Below are 14,166 nucleotides of genomic sequence, written 5' to 3' on the forward strand. Positions count from 1 at the left end.
GCAGGGGGACATTTCCATCGTGGGGGCGACAGGGCGGGGAGCGGGAGAGGGACAGGACAGCCGGGGCCAGAGGGCTCGGACCCCGCCGGACCGGCCGCTAGCGCGGTACTGCACATGAAGACGCCGGCGCCCGTCCCACCCGGTACCGGCGCTCCGCTGGGTTATATGGGTCAGGCAGGTAACCATGGAGACGAGTGAGCAGGGAAAGGCGCTGCCTCGCGCCGGCCGCGCGCGCCCTACCTCCTCCTCCTCCTCCTCCTCAGCAGTCGGTCGGTCCCGCCCGCTCGTGGAGGCGCTCTCTCGCGCTCCCCGTCACACACTGTCAGCGTGGAGGCAGGCGGAGGAGACGCAGCAGAGCAGGACCGAGCCGGGGGAGAGACGGACGCAAGACGATGGCATTTCCAGCGGAGCAGTCCGGGCGCACTCCAGCCTAAGCGCTCCTGCGCCTCACTGCGTGCCCAGCGCGGCGGTTCGGTAAGTGTCTGGGCTCACGGGCACCGGGTTTCTACCAGTAAGAGAAACGGGGATGGTGATGCTACCGGTGGAGATGCTAGGACTGGATTTTGTAAAGATTAAAGAGCGTCTTAAAAAGACAAGGGTCCGCACTGCTTCTTTCACTGGTGAAAGTCTCGACGCCTGCAGTGTAAACCGGGGCTCTCCGGACGGGCTGCGCGTAGCGGGGCGCTGTGCCCCCTGGGGCTGTTTCGAACGCGAGATCCCTCTCGGGGTCCCGGGTGCCGGGTCTGGCTCGAGCTCCTCATTGGTATTGCCGGCTCCGTCTCGCTCCGTCTCCCCTCCCCGCGTGCCGGGATCTCGGGAGCCCCGGTGCCCGCGCGAGCGCTGGGGGCTGAGCTGCACGATCGGGTCGTTAATTCAACCTGCTGTCTAATGGCGGAGCAACTGTTGCTCCCAGAAATTCACTCCTGCGGGCGGGGAAATGGCTGTACTGGGAATGCGTACCTCCCGATGCATTCATTACACCACAGCAAAGATGAGCGCGCAAGCAAATAAATAAAATTAACGCTCTTGCAAATAAATACCACAACCTCCCCCGGTTATAAAATACGACAATACGACTGTTTTGCAATCAGGTGTCTGCTTTCCTCTGACCAGCGTTTCAGTGAGTCAAGAAAGCCTCATGTCTTTATTCCACAGAGCAGATCAGCTCAGAAGAAATGGTTCTGTGCTGAACTGTACTGGTCCTTTGAAAAGGACGGCAGTCCACCCCACCCCGGGCGTGTGACTCTGCTCTCTCTGGCGCTGTGCTCTAAGGGCTCAGGAGATTCCTTTACAATTCTGCCCAGTTTGGTTTGAAATTGTCCTACAGTTCATTTTGAAGTCCGTTTCCTCCTTTGTCTGCTGCCCAGTGTGATGAGGAGACTGAGAAGCAGTTACACTGTCTTCCTCAGAGAGGGGAGAGAGGAGAGAGAGGTCTGTCTGCAGACCCTAACACACACACACCCCTCCCCTACCCTAACACACACACACCCCTCCCCTACACTAACACACACACACCCCTCCCCTACACTAACACACACACACACCCCTCCCCTACACTAACACACACACCCCTCCCCTACACTAACACACACACACACCCCTCCCCTACCCTAACACACACACACCCCTCCCCTACACTAACACACACACACCCCTCCCCTACACTAACACACACACACACACCCCTCCCCTACACTAACACACACACACCCCTCCCCTACACTAACACACACACACACCCCTCCCCTACCCTAACACACACACACCCCTCCCCTACACTAACACACACACACCTCTCTCCTCTACACTAACACACACACACCCTTCCCGTACACTAACACACACACACACCTCTCCTCTACACTAACACACACACACCTCTCCTCTACACTAACACACACACACCCCTCCCCTACACTAACACACACACCTCTCCTCTACACTAACACACACCCCTCCCCTACCCTACCCTAACACACACACCCCCCCCTACCCTAACACACACACACCCCTCCCCTACACTAACACACACACACCCCTCCCCTACACTAACACACACACACCCCTCCCCTACACTAACACACACACCCCTCCCCTACCCTAACACACACACACACCTCCCCTACACTAACACACACACACACCCCTCCCCTACCCTAACACACACACACCCCTCTCCCCTACACTAACACACACACACACCCCTCCCCTACACTAACACACACCCCTCTCCCCTACACTAACACACACACCCCTCCCCTACACTAACACACACACACACACCCCTCCCCTACACTAACACACACACACCCCTCTCCCCTACACTAACACACACACCCCCCTCCCCTACCCTAACACACACACACCTCTCTCCTCTACACTAACACACACACACCCTTCCCGTACACTAACACACACACACACCTCTCCTCTACACTAACACACACACCCCTCTCCCCTACACTAACACACACACACCCCTCCCCTACACTAACACACACACACCTCTCCTCTACACTAACACACACACACACCTCTCCTCTTAACTAACACACAAACCCCTCCCCTACACTAACACACACACAACCCTCTCTCCTACACTAACACACACCCCTCCCCTACACTAACACACAAACCTCTCCTCTACACTAACACACACCCCTCCCCTACACTAACACACAAACCTCTCCTCTACACTAACACACACCCCTCTCCCCTACACTAATACACACACCCCTCCCCTACACTAACACACACACACACCCCTCTCCCCTACACTAACACACACTCCTCTCCCCTACACTAACACACACCCCTCTCCCCTACACTAACACACACTCCTCTCCCCTACACTAACACACACACACCCCTCCCCTACACTAACACACACACACCCCTCTCCCCTACACTTACACACACCCCTCTCCTCTCCCCTACACTAATACACACACCCCTCTCCCCTACACTAACACACACACACCCCTCCCCTACACTAACACACACACACCCCTCCCCTACACTAACACACACACACACACCTCTCCCCTACACTAACACACACACACACACACACCTCTCCCTTACTCCATGCCTGATTTCAGAGCTCATTATCTCTGTTTCTGTTAGATTTCCACCTCATTCAGCTTTCATTCTTGCTCAGTTCCTGCAGACATCGCCCTGAGATCCTGACCTCTCCCTTCACCCAGTACCGGCTTTGATTTGATTTTTATTCCCAGGCCTTGAAAGAATTGGTTGAAGGCCACATCCAACAGCCCTGTCCTGATGAACTCCAGAGATACTGCATTGTAAGGGCTGGGAGAGTTCTGTCACAATCAAAGACAAGCGCTTCAGAATTTGCTTTGTAGAGTCAAGAGAGAATATTTTGCGTGAAAGTCCCATATTTGGTGCTCTGTGTTCTGAACTGGTTGGAGTGGAGCTGAGTCAGTGTGTTGTTGGAGCAGGAGGGGGTCGAAGTCAGCGAATCCAGCGTGAGGGCAGGAGAGCGTCCTCAGCCCTGAGCAGAGACAGGGTGCAGGGGGACTGTATGAATCACAGCAGCACGACAGAAAGAGCAGGTCTCCAGGCCTGTCATTCTAGAAAGACTCCTGAAGCCCGATTGTCCTCAACGTAGAAGCATGCCTTCCACCAGAGCTCCCGGATAGACTGGTTTCTTTGTTGAATACTTTCACAGATTTCAGTTTTCCACTCCTCCGTTTCCCAGATCTTCACCCGGGTGGGCTTGCTCTTCTATATCTCGGGCTCATGCTTCATATCTGTACCAGGGATGCGCTCCAGATCTGCACCTCTCCTTGTCTGACCCACCATATTAATGATATGATGTCGGTCTGTCAGTGCATCAGTGTGTCCGTGTGTCTTTCAGGGTGTAGGTGTGTCCGTGTCTGTCAGTGTGAAGGTGTGTTGATGTGTCAGTGTGCAGGTGTGTCAGTGTGTCTTGTGTGGGGTGAAGGTGTGTCAGTGTGCAGGTGTGTCAGTGTGCGGGGTGTAGGTGTGTCAGGGTGTAGGTGTGTCAGTGTGCGGGGTGTAGGTGTGTCAGGGTGTAGGTGTGTCAGTGTGCGGGGTGTAGGTGTGTCAGGGTGTAGGTGTGTCAGTGTGTCTTGTGTGGGGTGAAGGTGTGTCAGTGTGCAGGTGTGTCAGTGTGTCTTGTGTTGGGTGAAGGTGTGTCAGTGTGTAGGTGTGTCAGTGTGCGGGGTGTAGGTGTGTCAGGGTGCAGGTGTGTCAGTGTGCAGGTGTGTCAGTGTGCGGGGTGTAGGTGTGTCAGTGTGCAGGTGTGTCAGTGTGTAGGTGTGTCAGTGTGCGGGGTGTAGGTGTGTCAGGGTGTAGGTGTGTCAGTGTGCGGGGTGTAGGTGTGTCAGGGTGTAGGTGTGTCAGTGTGCGGGGTGTAGGTGTGTCAGTGTGCGGGGTGTAGGTGTGTCAGGGTGCAGGTGTGTCAGGGTGTAGGTGTGTCAGTGTGCGGGGTGTAGGTGTGTCAGTGTGCAGGTGTGTCAGTGTGCGGGGTGTAGGTGTGTCAGTGTGTAGGTGTGTCAGTGTGTAGGTGTGTCAGTGTGCGGGGTGTAGGTGTGTCAGGGTGTAGGTGTGTCAGTGTGCGGGGTGTAGGTGTGTCAGGGTGTAGGTGTGTCAGGGTGTAGGTGTGTCAGTGTGCAGGTGTGTCAGTGTGCGGGGTGTAGGTGTGTCAGGGTGTAGGTGTGTCAGTGTGCAGGTGTATCAGTGTGTGGGGTGTAGGTGTGTCAGGGTGCGGGTTGTAGGTGTGTCAGTGTGCGGGGTGTAGGTGTGTCAGGGTGTAGGTGTGTCAGGGTGCAGGTGTGTCAGGGTGTAGGTGTGTCAGTGTGCGGGGTGTAGGTGTGTCAGTGTGCAGGTGTGTCAGTGTGCGGGGTGTAGGTGTGTCAGGGTGTAGGTGTGTCAGGGTGTAGGTGTGTCAGTGTGCGGGGTGTAGGTGTGTCAGGGTGTAGGTGTGTCAGTGTGCAGGGTGTAGGTGTGTCAGGGTGTAGGTGTGTCAGGGTGTAGGTGTGTCAGTGTGTGGGGTGTAGGTGTGTCAGGGTGTAGGTGTGTCAGTGTGCGGGGTGTAGGTGTGTCAGGGTGTAGGTGTGTCAGGGTGCAGGGTGTAGGTGTGTCAGGGTGTAGGTGTGTCAGTGTGCAGGGTGTAGGTGTGTCAGGGTGTAGGTGTGTCAGTGTGTCAGGGTGTAGGTGTGTCAGTGTGTGGGGTGTAGGTGTGTCAGTGTGCGGGGTGTAGGTGTGTCAGGGTGTAGGTGTGTCAGTGTGTGGGGTGTAGGTGTGTCAGGGTGTAGGTGTGTCAGTGTGCAGGGTGTAGGTGTGTCAGGGTGTAGGTGTGTCAGTGTGCAGGGTGTAGGTGTGTCAGGGTGTAGGTGTGTCAGTGTGCAGGGTGTAGGTGTGTCAGGGTGTAGGTGTGTCAGGGTGTAGGTGTGTCAGTGTGCGGGGTGTAGGTGTGTCAGTGTGCAGGTGTGTCAGTGTGCGGGGTGTAGGTGTGTCAGTGTGCAGGTGTGTCAGTGTGCGGGGTGTAGGTGTGTCAGGGTGTAGGTGTGTCAGTGTGTAGGTGTGTCAGTGTGCAGGGTGTAGGTGTGTCAGGGTGTAGGTGTGTCAGTGTGCGGGGTGTAGGTGTGTCAGGGTGTAGGTGTGTCAGTGTGCGGGGTGTAGGTGTGTCAGGGTGTAGGTGTGTCAGTGTGTGGGGTGTAGGTGTGTCAGTGTGCGGGGTGTAGGTGTGTCAGGGTGTAGGTGTGTCAGTGTGCGGGGTGTAGGTGTGTCAGGGTGTAGGTGTGTCAGTGTGCGGGGTGTAGGTGTGTCAGGGTGTAGGTGTGTCAGTGTGCGGGGTGTAGGTGTGTCAGTGTGCGGGGTGTAGGTGTGTCAGGGTGTAGGTGTGTCAGTGTGCGGGGTGTAGGTGTGTCAGGGTGTAGGTGTGTCAGTGTGCGGGGTGTAGGTGTGTCAGGGTGTAGGTGTGTCAGTCTGCGGGGTGTAGGTGTGTCAGGGTGTAGGTGTGTCAGGGTGCAGGTGTGTCAGTGTGCAGGTGTGTCAGTGTGCGGGGTGTAGGTGTGTCAGGGTGTAGGTGTGTCAGGGTGTAGGTGTGTCAGTGTGCAGGGTGTAGGTGTGTCAGTGTGTAGGTGTGTCAGTGTGCAGGGTGTAGGTGTGTCAGGGTGTAGGTGTGTCAGTGTGCGGGGTGTAGGTGTGTCAGTGTGCAGGTGTGTCAGTGTGCGGGGTGTAGGTGTGTCAGGGTGTAGGTGTGTCAGTGTGTGGGGTGTAGGTGTGTCAGTGTGCGGGGTGTAGGTGTGTCAGGGTGTAGGTGTGTCAGTGTGCGGGGTGTAGGTGTGTCAGGGTGTAGGTGTGTCAGTGTGCGGGGTGTAGGTGTGTCAGGGTGTAGGTGTGTCAGTGTGCGGGGTGTAGGTGTGTCAGGGTGTAGGTGTGTCAGGGTGCAGGTGTGTCAGTGTGCAGGTGTGTCAGTGTGCGGGGTGTAGGTGTGTCAGGGTGTAGGTGTGTCAGTGTGTAGGTGTGTCAGTGTGCGGTGTGTCAATGTGTCAGTGTGCGGGGTGTAGGTGTGTCAGGGTGTAGGTGTGTCAGTGTGTCAGTGTGTCAATGTGTCAGTGTGCGGGTGTGTCAGGGGAGTGTGAACATTTTAAATTCACACAGTGCTATTGCTATTACTGTGACATCCCTGTTGTCTTCTTTTTATGGATGTTTGCATGAAACTTGACAGCTGTTTTGTCTCAGGAATTCTCCCACTCTGTTTTTTTGCTCAGCGCCCAGGACGCACTGTATATCACGCTAGCAGTTCGTTCTCCAGTGCGTACCCGGTGACCTGTGGCTGTTTACATTTATTTAATGCACGTTAGATAAGTGGGAGAGGCATGCGGTCTGGCTTCTACTTCAGCGGGAGCTGCTCTGAAGACTGTCCCCCTGCGTTACACAATCGTCACGCTCACACGGGGGCTGCAGACAGGCCCTGCGCGCCAGCGGCTCCAGCCCGGTGTGTCTGATTCAGGGGCCTGTCTCTTGAGTGTCGCGCAGGGCCTGACAAAGATGCACACACACAGAAGCAGCACTACTGCAGTGCGACCGTGCCCTTCGCCCATTCACTCACCTCAATCTGCTTCCCTCTTGCCTGTCTCAGTGCTCCTCGTCCTCTGTGTGGCGCTGGACACTGAATCGCACTGTCCTTCTGTCAGCACTTCCTGTCCTGGGTCTCCAGCGCCGCAGACACCTGCTTCCCTCCTGCCACGCTGATCCCCCTCACCGGCGGCCCTGGGAGGCTGAGGGTGTGTCCCTCTGGGCTCTGGGCTGGGTCTCCTGCTGGCCCCCCTGCATCACTTTGGGGCCTCTCATCTCCCCCCATGGCTTTAGCAGAACTCTATAGAGCCGATGCTCACATGTTCTTCCCTTCACTTCCCTGCAACAGCCTTGCCACGCCCCTTCTCTCAGGCCACGCCCACACCCCAGTTGTGACAACATCACCACGCCCCTTATCACAGGCCACGCCCCCCAACCCTGTCGCGACAACATCACCACGCCCCTTCTTTCAGGCCACGCCCCCACCCCAGTCACGTCAGCCTCGTCAAGTCCCTTTTCTCAGGCCACGCCTTTTTGCAGTTTGTGTATCACTGTATCATTTTGCAAATCACCCCAGATAGGGGTGTCTCCTAAGCAAATAGTTTAGTTTCATGCTGTTGGAAACACTGGGAAAAATCAGGGTTCTAAGATAAATAAAGCATGTTGCTGGCTTCCTGTAATATTTGGGTGATGTAGGTCTGGATATTTAGTTCTGTGTATTAATGGATACAATGAAATTGCTGAGACGAGTCTTTGTGTGTCTTAATGATACGTTTAGGCACCAGGTCTTGCCATGCAGATCTGATGAGAGACAGTCAGCTGAATCATGTCATTGTTAATAAGCCACAAATACTGACAGTCAGGCAGGAACAATGACAGATCACACTGCATTCATTACAGACTCATTGACAAGAAAATTAACCAAATTAGATCCCTGACACTCAAGTACCCTTTCAGAACATTAGGAATTCGAAATTCTGGCCGGCTGGATTTGAGTGACTGCGAGCACACCAACAGAACCCAGGTGTCTTCCTCTCTCTTCCTGGGAATGTGACTGGAACTGTCTTTTTATTACAAAGTCAGAGTAATCGGTATCGGGAGCAGTTTAATCTTTCTATTGGAATGATTAATCATTTTTGCCTTCTGGGGTCTATTTTTACAACATCCTTGTGTCTGGAGATATTAAAGTCCAGTCCGGCGCACTACTTCAGTGCAGACAGCTACTTAATTGTTACTTCGATCCTGGTAATTAGCAATTAAATAATGAAGTGGCTGACTATTACAAAATTCTTGAGGGCTGAGTAGCCCTGCCCTCTGGATTCTTCTGTTCATCATGCAGTAAGGAAGGGAAATCCTTTATTTTTCTAATGAAAGGAGTTCTGGAGAACCCTACCAGGAAGTTCTGTAGGATGCGTGTACAACTCCATAAGGATGGCCACATCCCAGAGTCCTGCAGGAGATTTCTATGGTATAATTAGATAACACAGCACCATTGAACTGTGTGCTGCCATTGTGCTCCGAGTGTATGACCCCCAGTGCAGTGCGAGAGGGAGAGGTGTGTGGCTTAACTCCGCCTTTTCTGCTTTCAAAAGTATGCAGGGCACCTGCTCAGTTCATGGGGGTGTCCGCGGCGTCCTCGCTGTGCTCTCGGCGTGCAGCCCGATGTCTGGTGCCTCGTGAGACTTCAAGAAAACAGGATCGTTCAGTGTTTGGCGTCATGGTTAGCCCTTCCTCCCAGAGGAGATGTGTCTTCATGGGTCCCGAATGAGCAGCAGTCGGGTTCATGATGCAGCTCTCTAGGAACAGCAGCAGCCGGCAGGCCGCGTATCGAAAGGCTCACTGGCAGTGTGGGGGCAGCTGCAGAGGTGGAGATGGGCTGGCGGAGGGATGTTAGAGAGCGAGAGAAGGCGGTCTTACGTATAGTATTTATAGTGAGCTAGGTGAGAAAACGAGGTCCGGATTGATTCCCAATTCCTGAACGCTGAGGCAGATTGAACCTGGCTGTTGTCATTCGTCCCGGACATGCGTTATGAGCTTCATTTCTTCCCCAATAGAAGCATCACATCTTCTCTCTCGTCTCTCCCTGACCCTCTTCTTGCTTCACACTGCTTTCCCGATGAGTATTTCCCATGGCGCTGAGCCACAGACAGGGCAGGGAGCTGATCAGCCTGGCTGCAGAGGCAGTGTGTGTTCCGGGTCAGATTTTCTCTGGATCGGGATCTGGAGCGGTGCATGGTTCTGACGTTTTTTCAGGTTATCGTCATCGGCACTGTAAGTATTTTATGCCAGAAACCAAGTAAATCACCTGTAAATGGGCGTTTGTGCAGAACAAGATAATGATTGAGCCCTTAACGTGCAGAAATGTCAACATTTAAAATCTGAACATGCAAAAATACAATCAATAAAAATAAATTCAGGCCTGACTGTCAGAAGCCCATCTGACAGAACTGCCAGCTCTTTTGTAAAAATAAATCTATGTGCTCAAAAGCCCCTTTTATTATGAAACACAGCTGTCTGCCGCAACGGCACAGAGACGGTGCCTGTTTTACTTCAAAGCCTTCGAGAGCCGCCAGCGCGTCTCGCCAGCGCCGGAGCCTCGTCTGAGCTCGCAGCGCCGGAGACCTGACAGGCTCAGCAGCAGCACAGTCGCTCTGCTGCTGCCAGGCGGGAGACGGCCGGGCTCTGGCAGTGCTGGCCCAGCGGCTCTGTCCTCCACGGCCCCAGAGCCCAGGCGCGCCCCTCTCCCTGCGCGCTGCGCCCCCACACCGTGAAGACGGTCTCAGTAGGTCAGGCGCAGAGGCTGCTGGGAGGGCGTACTCTCCCTGGGCCCACAGAAATCGCTGTGCTTCTGCGGCGCGGTCCGGCAGCGGTGTTTCTGTCCCGTGACGTCTCTCTCTCTCCTCCCCCTCCAGCCTCCAGCCACCCCCCCCCCGCGCCCCCCCTTGCCGTTGGCGGAGGATGTTAAGCAGCGAGGTGGCGAGTGGCGCAGTGAGCGCGGCGGCGGCGGCGGCGGCGGCGGCGGCGGCGGCGAGGAACGTGGTGCGCAGCTCCAGCATCAGCGGGGAGATGTACAACATCGAGAAGAGCCACAGCGGGCCGCCCGACGCCGCCGGCCTCTCCACCAATAAGAAGAGGCGCTCCAGCCTGGGCGCCAAGATGGTGGCCATCGTGGGCCTCTCCCAGTGGAGCAAGAGCACACTGCAGCTCAACCAGCCAGGTGCGTCCCTCCGCTGCCAGCACAGGCCTCTCCTCCCGCATGAGCGCCTCGCTCAGGCCACAGGAGCCCCAGTCGCGCAAGAGTGGGTGCATAGCTTGAGCAAAGCGTTCCTGAGTCTGCTTTTCTCTGGGTTTTCCTTTAAAGTCGTTGCTTTGGCAGACTCCCAGCTGTGGGGGAGAAGTGTCTGACTTGCAATCAGACCGGTTAACTCATCTATCTGGGATCCCAGGAGTTGAGCCTGAGTCATGTGCCTCCTGCCCTGGTCCAGCTACCTACCAAGCGGGGCTGAATACCCTTTCTCATGTTCGTGTTTCTGGCCAGCTCTCTTGACACCTTGACTCCACTAGCGAGACACTGCAGGCTGTTAAAACTGCAGCCAGCATCTCATCTGCAACATTGCTCATGCACAGCGCGACATGTGAGGGGGACACAGTCAAGACCTCAAGTACACGGTGCACAGAGATCTGTGAAGGGTCACGCAGACTCTAGAACGAGACACAGTAGAGATTGTGAAGACTCTAGAATGCAGCACAGTACAGGTCACGCGAGGGACAAGGTCTTGAGCACGACTCCACAGTAGGATCCAGAAATATTATCGTCTTATTTCAAGCTTACTACAGCTTTGGGGTTTTGAAACAAGAATTAAAAACAGCGATTCCTTCATGTCAGGCTGAGCAAGGGCTGCAGCGCAGCACCACCAGTCTGCTGCTTTTAAGAAATTAAAACTGTATCAATATCTCCGGTGCAAAATGCCTTGGTGATCGTTCATGAGTAAGACGGGGCTTCCTGGCCTGAAGTCTCATGTCACACAAACTCCTGAACATGAACATAGGTGGCAGAAAGTGTTAGCAAGAGGAGCCTCCATGCCATGTGCAGAGCAGCCCAGCCCCAGGCCTGGGTAAATACGATAAACACAGCTGACACAGCTCAGCCCGCCCAGTGAAGTCATCTCCATATCGGCTCCTCTCTAAACAATGTGACCTTTTCAGAGCCCCTCTCCTGCTCGACAGGCCCTTGAGATGATCAAAGCCCGGGATCCATGTGAGCTCACTCCGCTCTCTGGCTCTGTCCCAGGACCCTGTTTCCTGGCAGCGCCTGCAGGCTGGGGCACAGCCTCCCTGAAGCTGCGGGGGCTCTCGCAGATCATCCTTCCACCTGCGGAGGTGTGTTGTACCTACAGACACCGCGTCGCCCTGTCCCCCAGAGGCATCACACTCTCAGCTCCATCCAACACAGGGAACAGTCTTTTCCTCCCTTTAGCCTAAAGCCTCTGCTCCTCCCTGCTTCTCAGAATTTAGTGGAAGGGGCTGTAAAAGATCTCTAAAATGACCGCTGAATTGCACTGCGCTGTTGTTGTTGTTTGAAGTGCGTGCTGTACATTAACAAAGCTGCAGGAAGAACACGGTCCCTCAATTTAGAAGCTGACTTCAGCCCTGAGGAGAACAGCTTGCAGAGGCCTGCCAGCTTAGCAGGTTAGCAGGCTTCTGTTCCAACAGCCGAGGGCTGTGTGAAGCTGGTGGAGGGGATGGCGCAGGCTCTGAAGACGAGCTGGATCCTCAGCACGGCCGGCCTGTCAGTGGCTTCCATCACACGCAGGATTCAAGCGCTCTGGGCCTCCATTTGGACAGGTTTGCACAGTGATTATGAGGCCCTGGTCTTGACTACAATCAGTCAGATTCTGTCTATCTTATCTTCTTTCATTGTTGGCAAAAAGGTACAAATATTTTCACCTTCACAGTCTGACGTCAGCGACAGACATTATCGGCTGTCAGATTAGCACCAGCGTGTCACACAGTGACTCCTACCTCGTTGCCCCCTGTGGTTAACAGTGTTGCTGTCTGTGCCAGGTGGCTAATTGGGTGAGTGACTGGACCAGTCAGGAATCCTCAGACCTCTCCGATCTGTCAATTGAATTACAGACATTTATCCATGTCTCAATTACTCTGCTGTAAAAGGGCAATTATTGAAATACAAGAGAAACGTGTTTTAGGTCTTGTATTTTATGTCGAGCTTTTAATTTGCTCCCTCTGAATTAATCCAGAAGCCTGTGTTTTTCTGCAGTGTGCTTCTCTGTGTGTCCTCGTGTGTTTGGCCCTCTCGTAGGGATGACTTCATCAAGTGATTCTGCGGCTCTCACAGTTCCTGGAAAGCAATGCAAGGTGACTCTGATGCGATTAGAGGGCTTGAGAGGCCCTCAGCAGTACCCAGCTGACGGTGTCATGCGACTTCCTCACAGAAACGAGTCCGATTCCAGCAGCTCCTTCACTTTGGTGGCAAAGCGTTCAGTCCATCCGAGTCTGCTTGAACTGGATTCGTTTGCTGTTAACAGAGGCTGGAGGTCATGGCCAACCTATGGGTTTTAGGATTCCATAGCCACAACAGGATGAATCTCTTTCACAAACACCCTCATTCAGCACAGTTTCTAAACCTTGTATCATTCTGTAGTCTTGCGTGGTTTAAGAATGGGGTTGCAAGTGTGAGAACAAAAAACACATTAGACAGATGAGCAAGCCTCTAAAAAGACGCATTTACTTGCTGTTGTGCAGAGCAATTTATCATTTTTTACAGCAGCCAAGACATTTTGGATTGTACTAGCTGTATTTTCTGCAATGCACACTGAATGCGATTCGTTGTTAGTAAATATTTACAGTGAAAATTTGATTAGCTCGTGAAGGATTAGTAATGAGAGAACACCGCAGAGACACCTTTCAGCACCAAGGACAGCAGCCCTGCCCCCTGCTGGCAGGACTGTAGAACTCCAGCTGAGAACATCCCTCATCTGCTGGGCAGTGAAGCACCAATACAATGAGAAGAGATGCACAAGTCGTAGATTTATTTTGTGGACATAAAAATGTTACAAATGTGTTTGACTATTAAGCTCCTATCATGACTGGAAAAGTGCGTCCTCAGTGTTTGTTGATGGCACAAATCGAGGAATTGCCTGTTCTGATATTCAAAGAAAATGTTCTTTGAAACACTTGCTTGGCTACCCCATTATAACCTGTAGAATGCCCTCAGTGTCCCAGACACTGGCCCTGTGAGGAACACAAAGAGAGTTACTAACGAGGGGGGCTCATTCTGCCTGTCTAGCCTGTTTCATGCTTGTGTGAGCTGGTTTCAGGACTGGCCTGAAGACAACTGAAATAACATGTTTCTGTGGCTATAAAGAGCACATAATGGAGGCCCAGAGAGGGGTTCTTGAGCCAGGGAGTGTATTTGAGAACCACAGGGGCTGTTTGTCTAAGGAGTAAGGAGCACAGGAGCTGTGTGTTTAAGGACTAAGGAGCACAGGAGCTGTGTGTTTAAGGAGTAAGGAGCACAGGAGCTGTGTGTTTAAGGAGTTATGAGCACAGGGGTTGTGTGTTTAAGGAGTAAGGAGCACAGGAGCAGTGTTAAAGGAGTAATGAGCACAGGGGCTGTTTGTTTAAGGAGTAAGGAGCACAGGGGCTGTTTGTTTAAGGAGTAAGGAGCACAGGAGCTGTGTGTTTAAGGAGTAATGAGCACAGGGGCTGTTTGTTTAAGGAGTAAGGAGCACAGGGGCTGTGTATTTAAGGAGTAAGGAGCACAGGGGCTGTTTGTTTAAGGAGTAAGGAGCACAGGAGCTGTTTGTTTAAGGAGTAAAGAGCACAGGGGCAGTTTGTTTAAGGAGTAAGGTGCACAGGGGCTGTGTATTTAAGGAGTAAGGAGCACAGGGGCTGTTTGTTTAAGGAGTAAGGAGCACAGGGGCTGTTTGTTTAAGGAGTAAGGTGCACAGGGGCTGTGTATTTAAGGAGTAAGGAGCACAGGGGCTGTGTATTTAAGGAGTAAAGAGCACAGGGGCTGTTTGTTTAAGGAGTAAGGTGCACAGGGGCTGTGTATTTAAGGAGTAAGGTGCACAG

General features: G+C 53.6%; 1 protein-coding gene across 3 annotated transcripts in view; it reads left to right on the forward strand.

Annotated features, from left to right (window-relative positions):
• Nucleotides 1–245: 245 nt before the first annotated feature.
• The window catches only part of rims3 (regulating synaptic membrane exocytosis 3), a 30,311-nt gene continuing 16,390 nt past the window's right edge, over nt 246–14,166 (forward strand). Inside the window, exons 1-2 of one of the 3 annotated variants that reach the window (XM_088602453.1) lie at nt 246–474; nt 9,984–10,288. In XM_088602453.1, the coding sequence (XP_088458579.1) occupies nt 10,030–10,288 (259 nt within the window). In that variant the 5' untranslated portion in view covers nt 246–474; nt 9,984–10,029. Of the gene's footprint in view, nt 481–7,492; nt 9,343–9,983; nt 10,289–14,166 lie in introns of those variants that run through there. The other 2 variants (XM_088602455.1, XM_088602454.1) reach the window with 2 other exon arrangements.

Source organism: Lepisosteus platostomus, chromosome 13 (genome assembly GCF_059453375.1).
Source record: "Lepisosteus platostomus isolate fLepPlt1 chromosome 13, fLepPlt1.hap1, whole genome shotgun sequence".
NCBI classification, from domain to species: domain Eukaryota; kingdom Metazoa; phylum Chordata; class Actinopteri; order Semionotiformes; family Lepisosteidae; genus Lepisosteus; species Lepisosteus platostomus.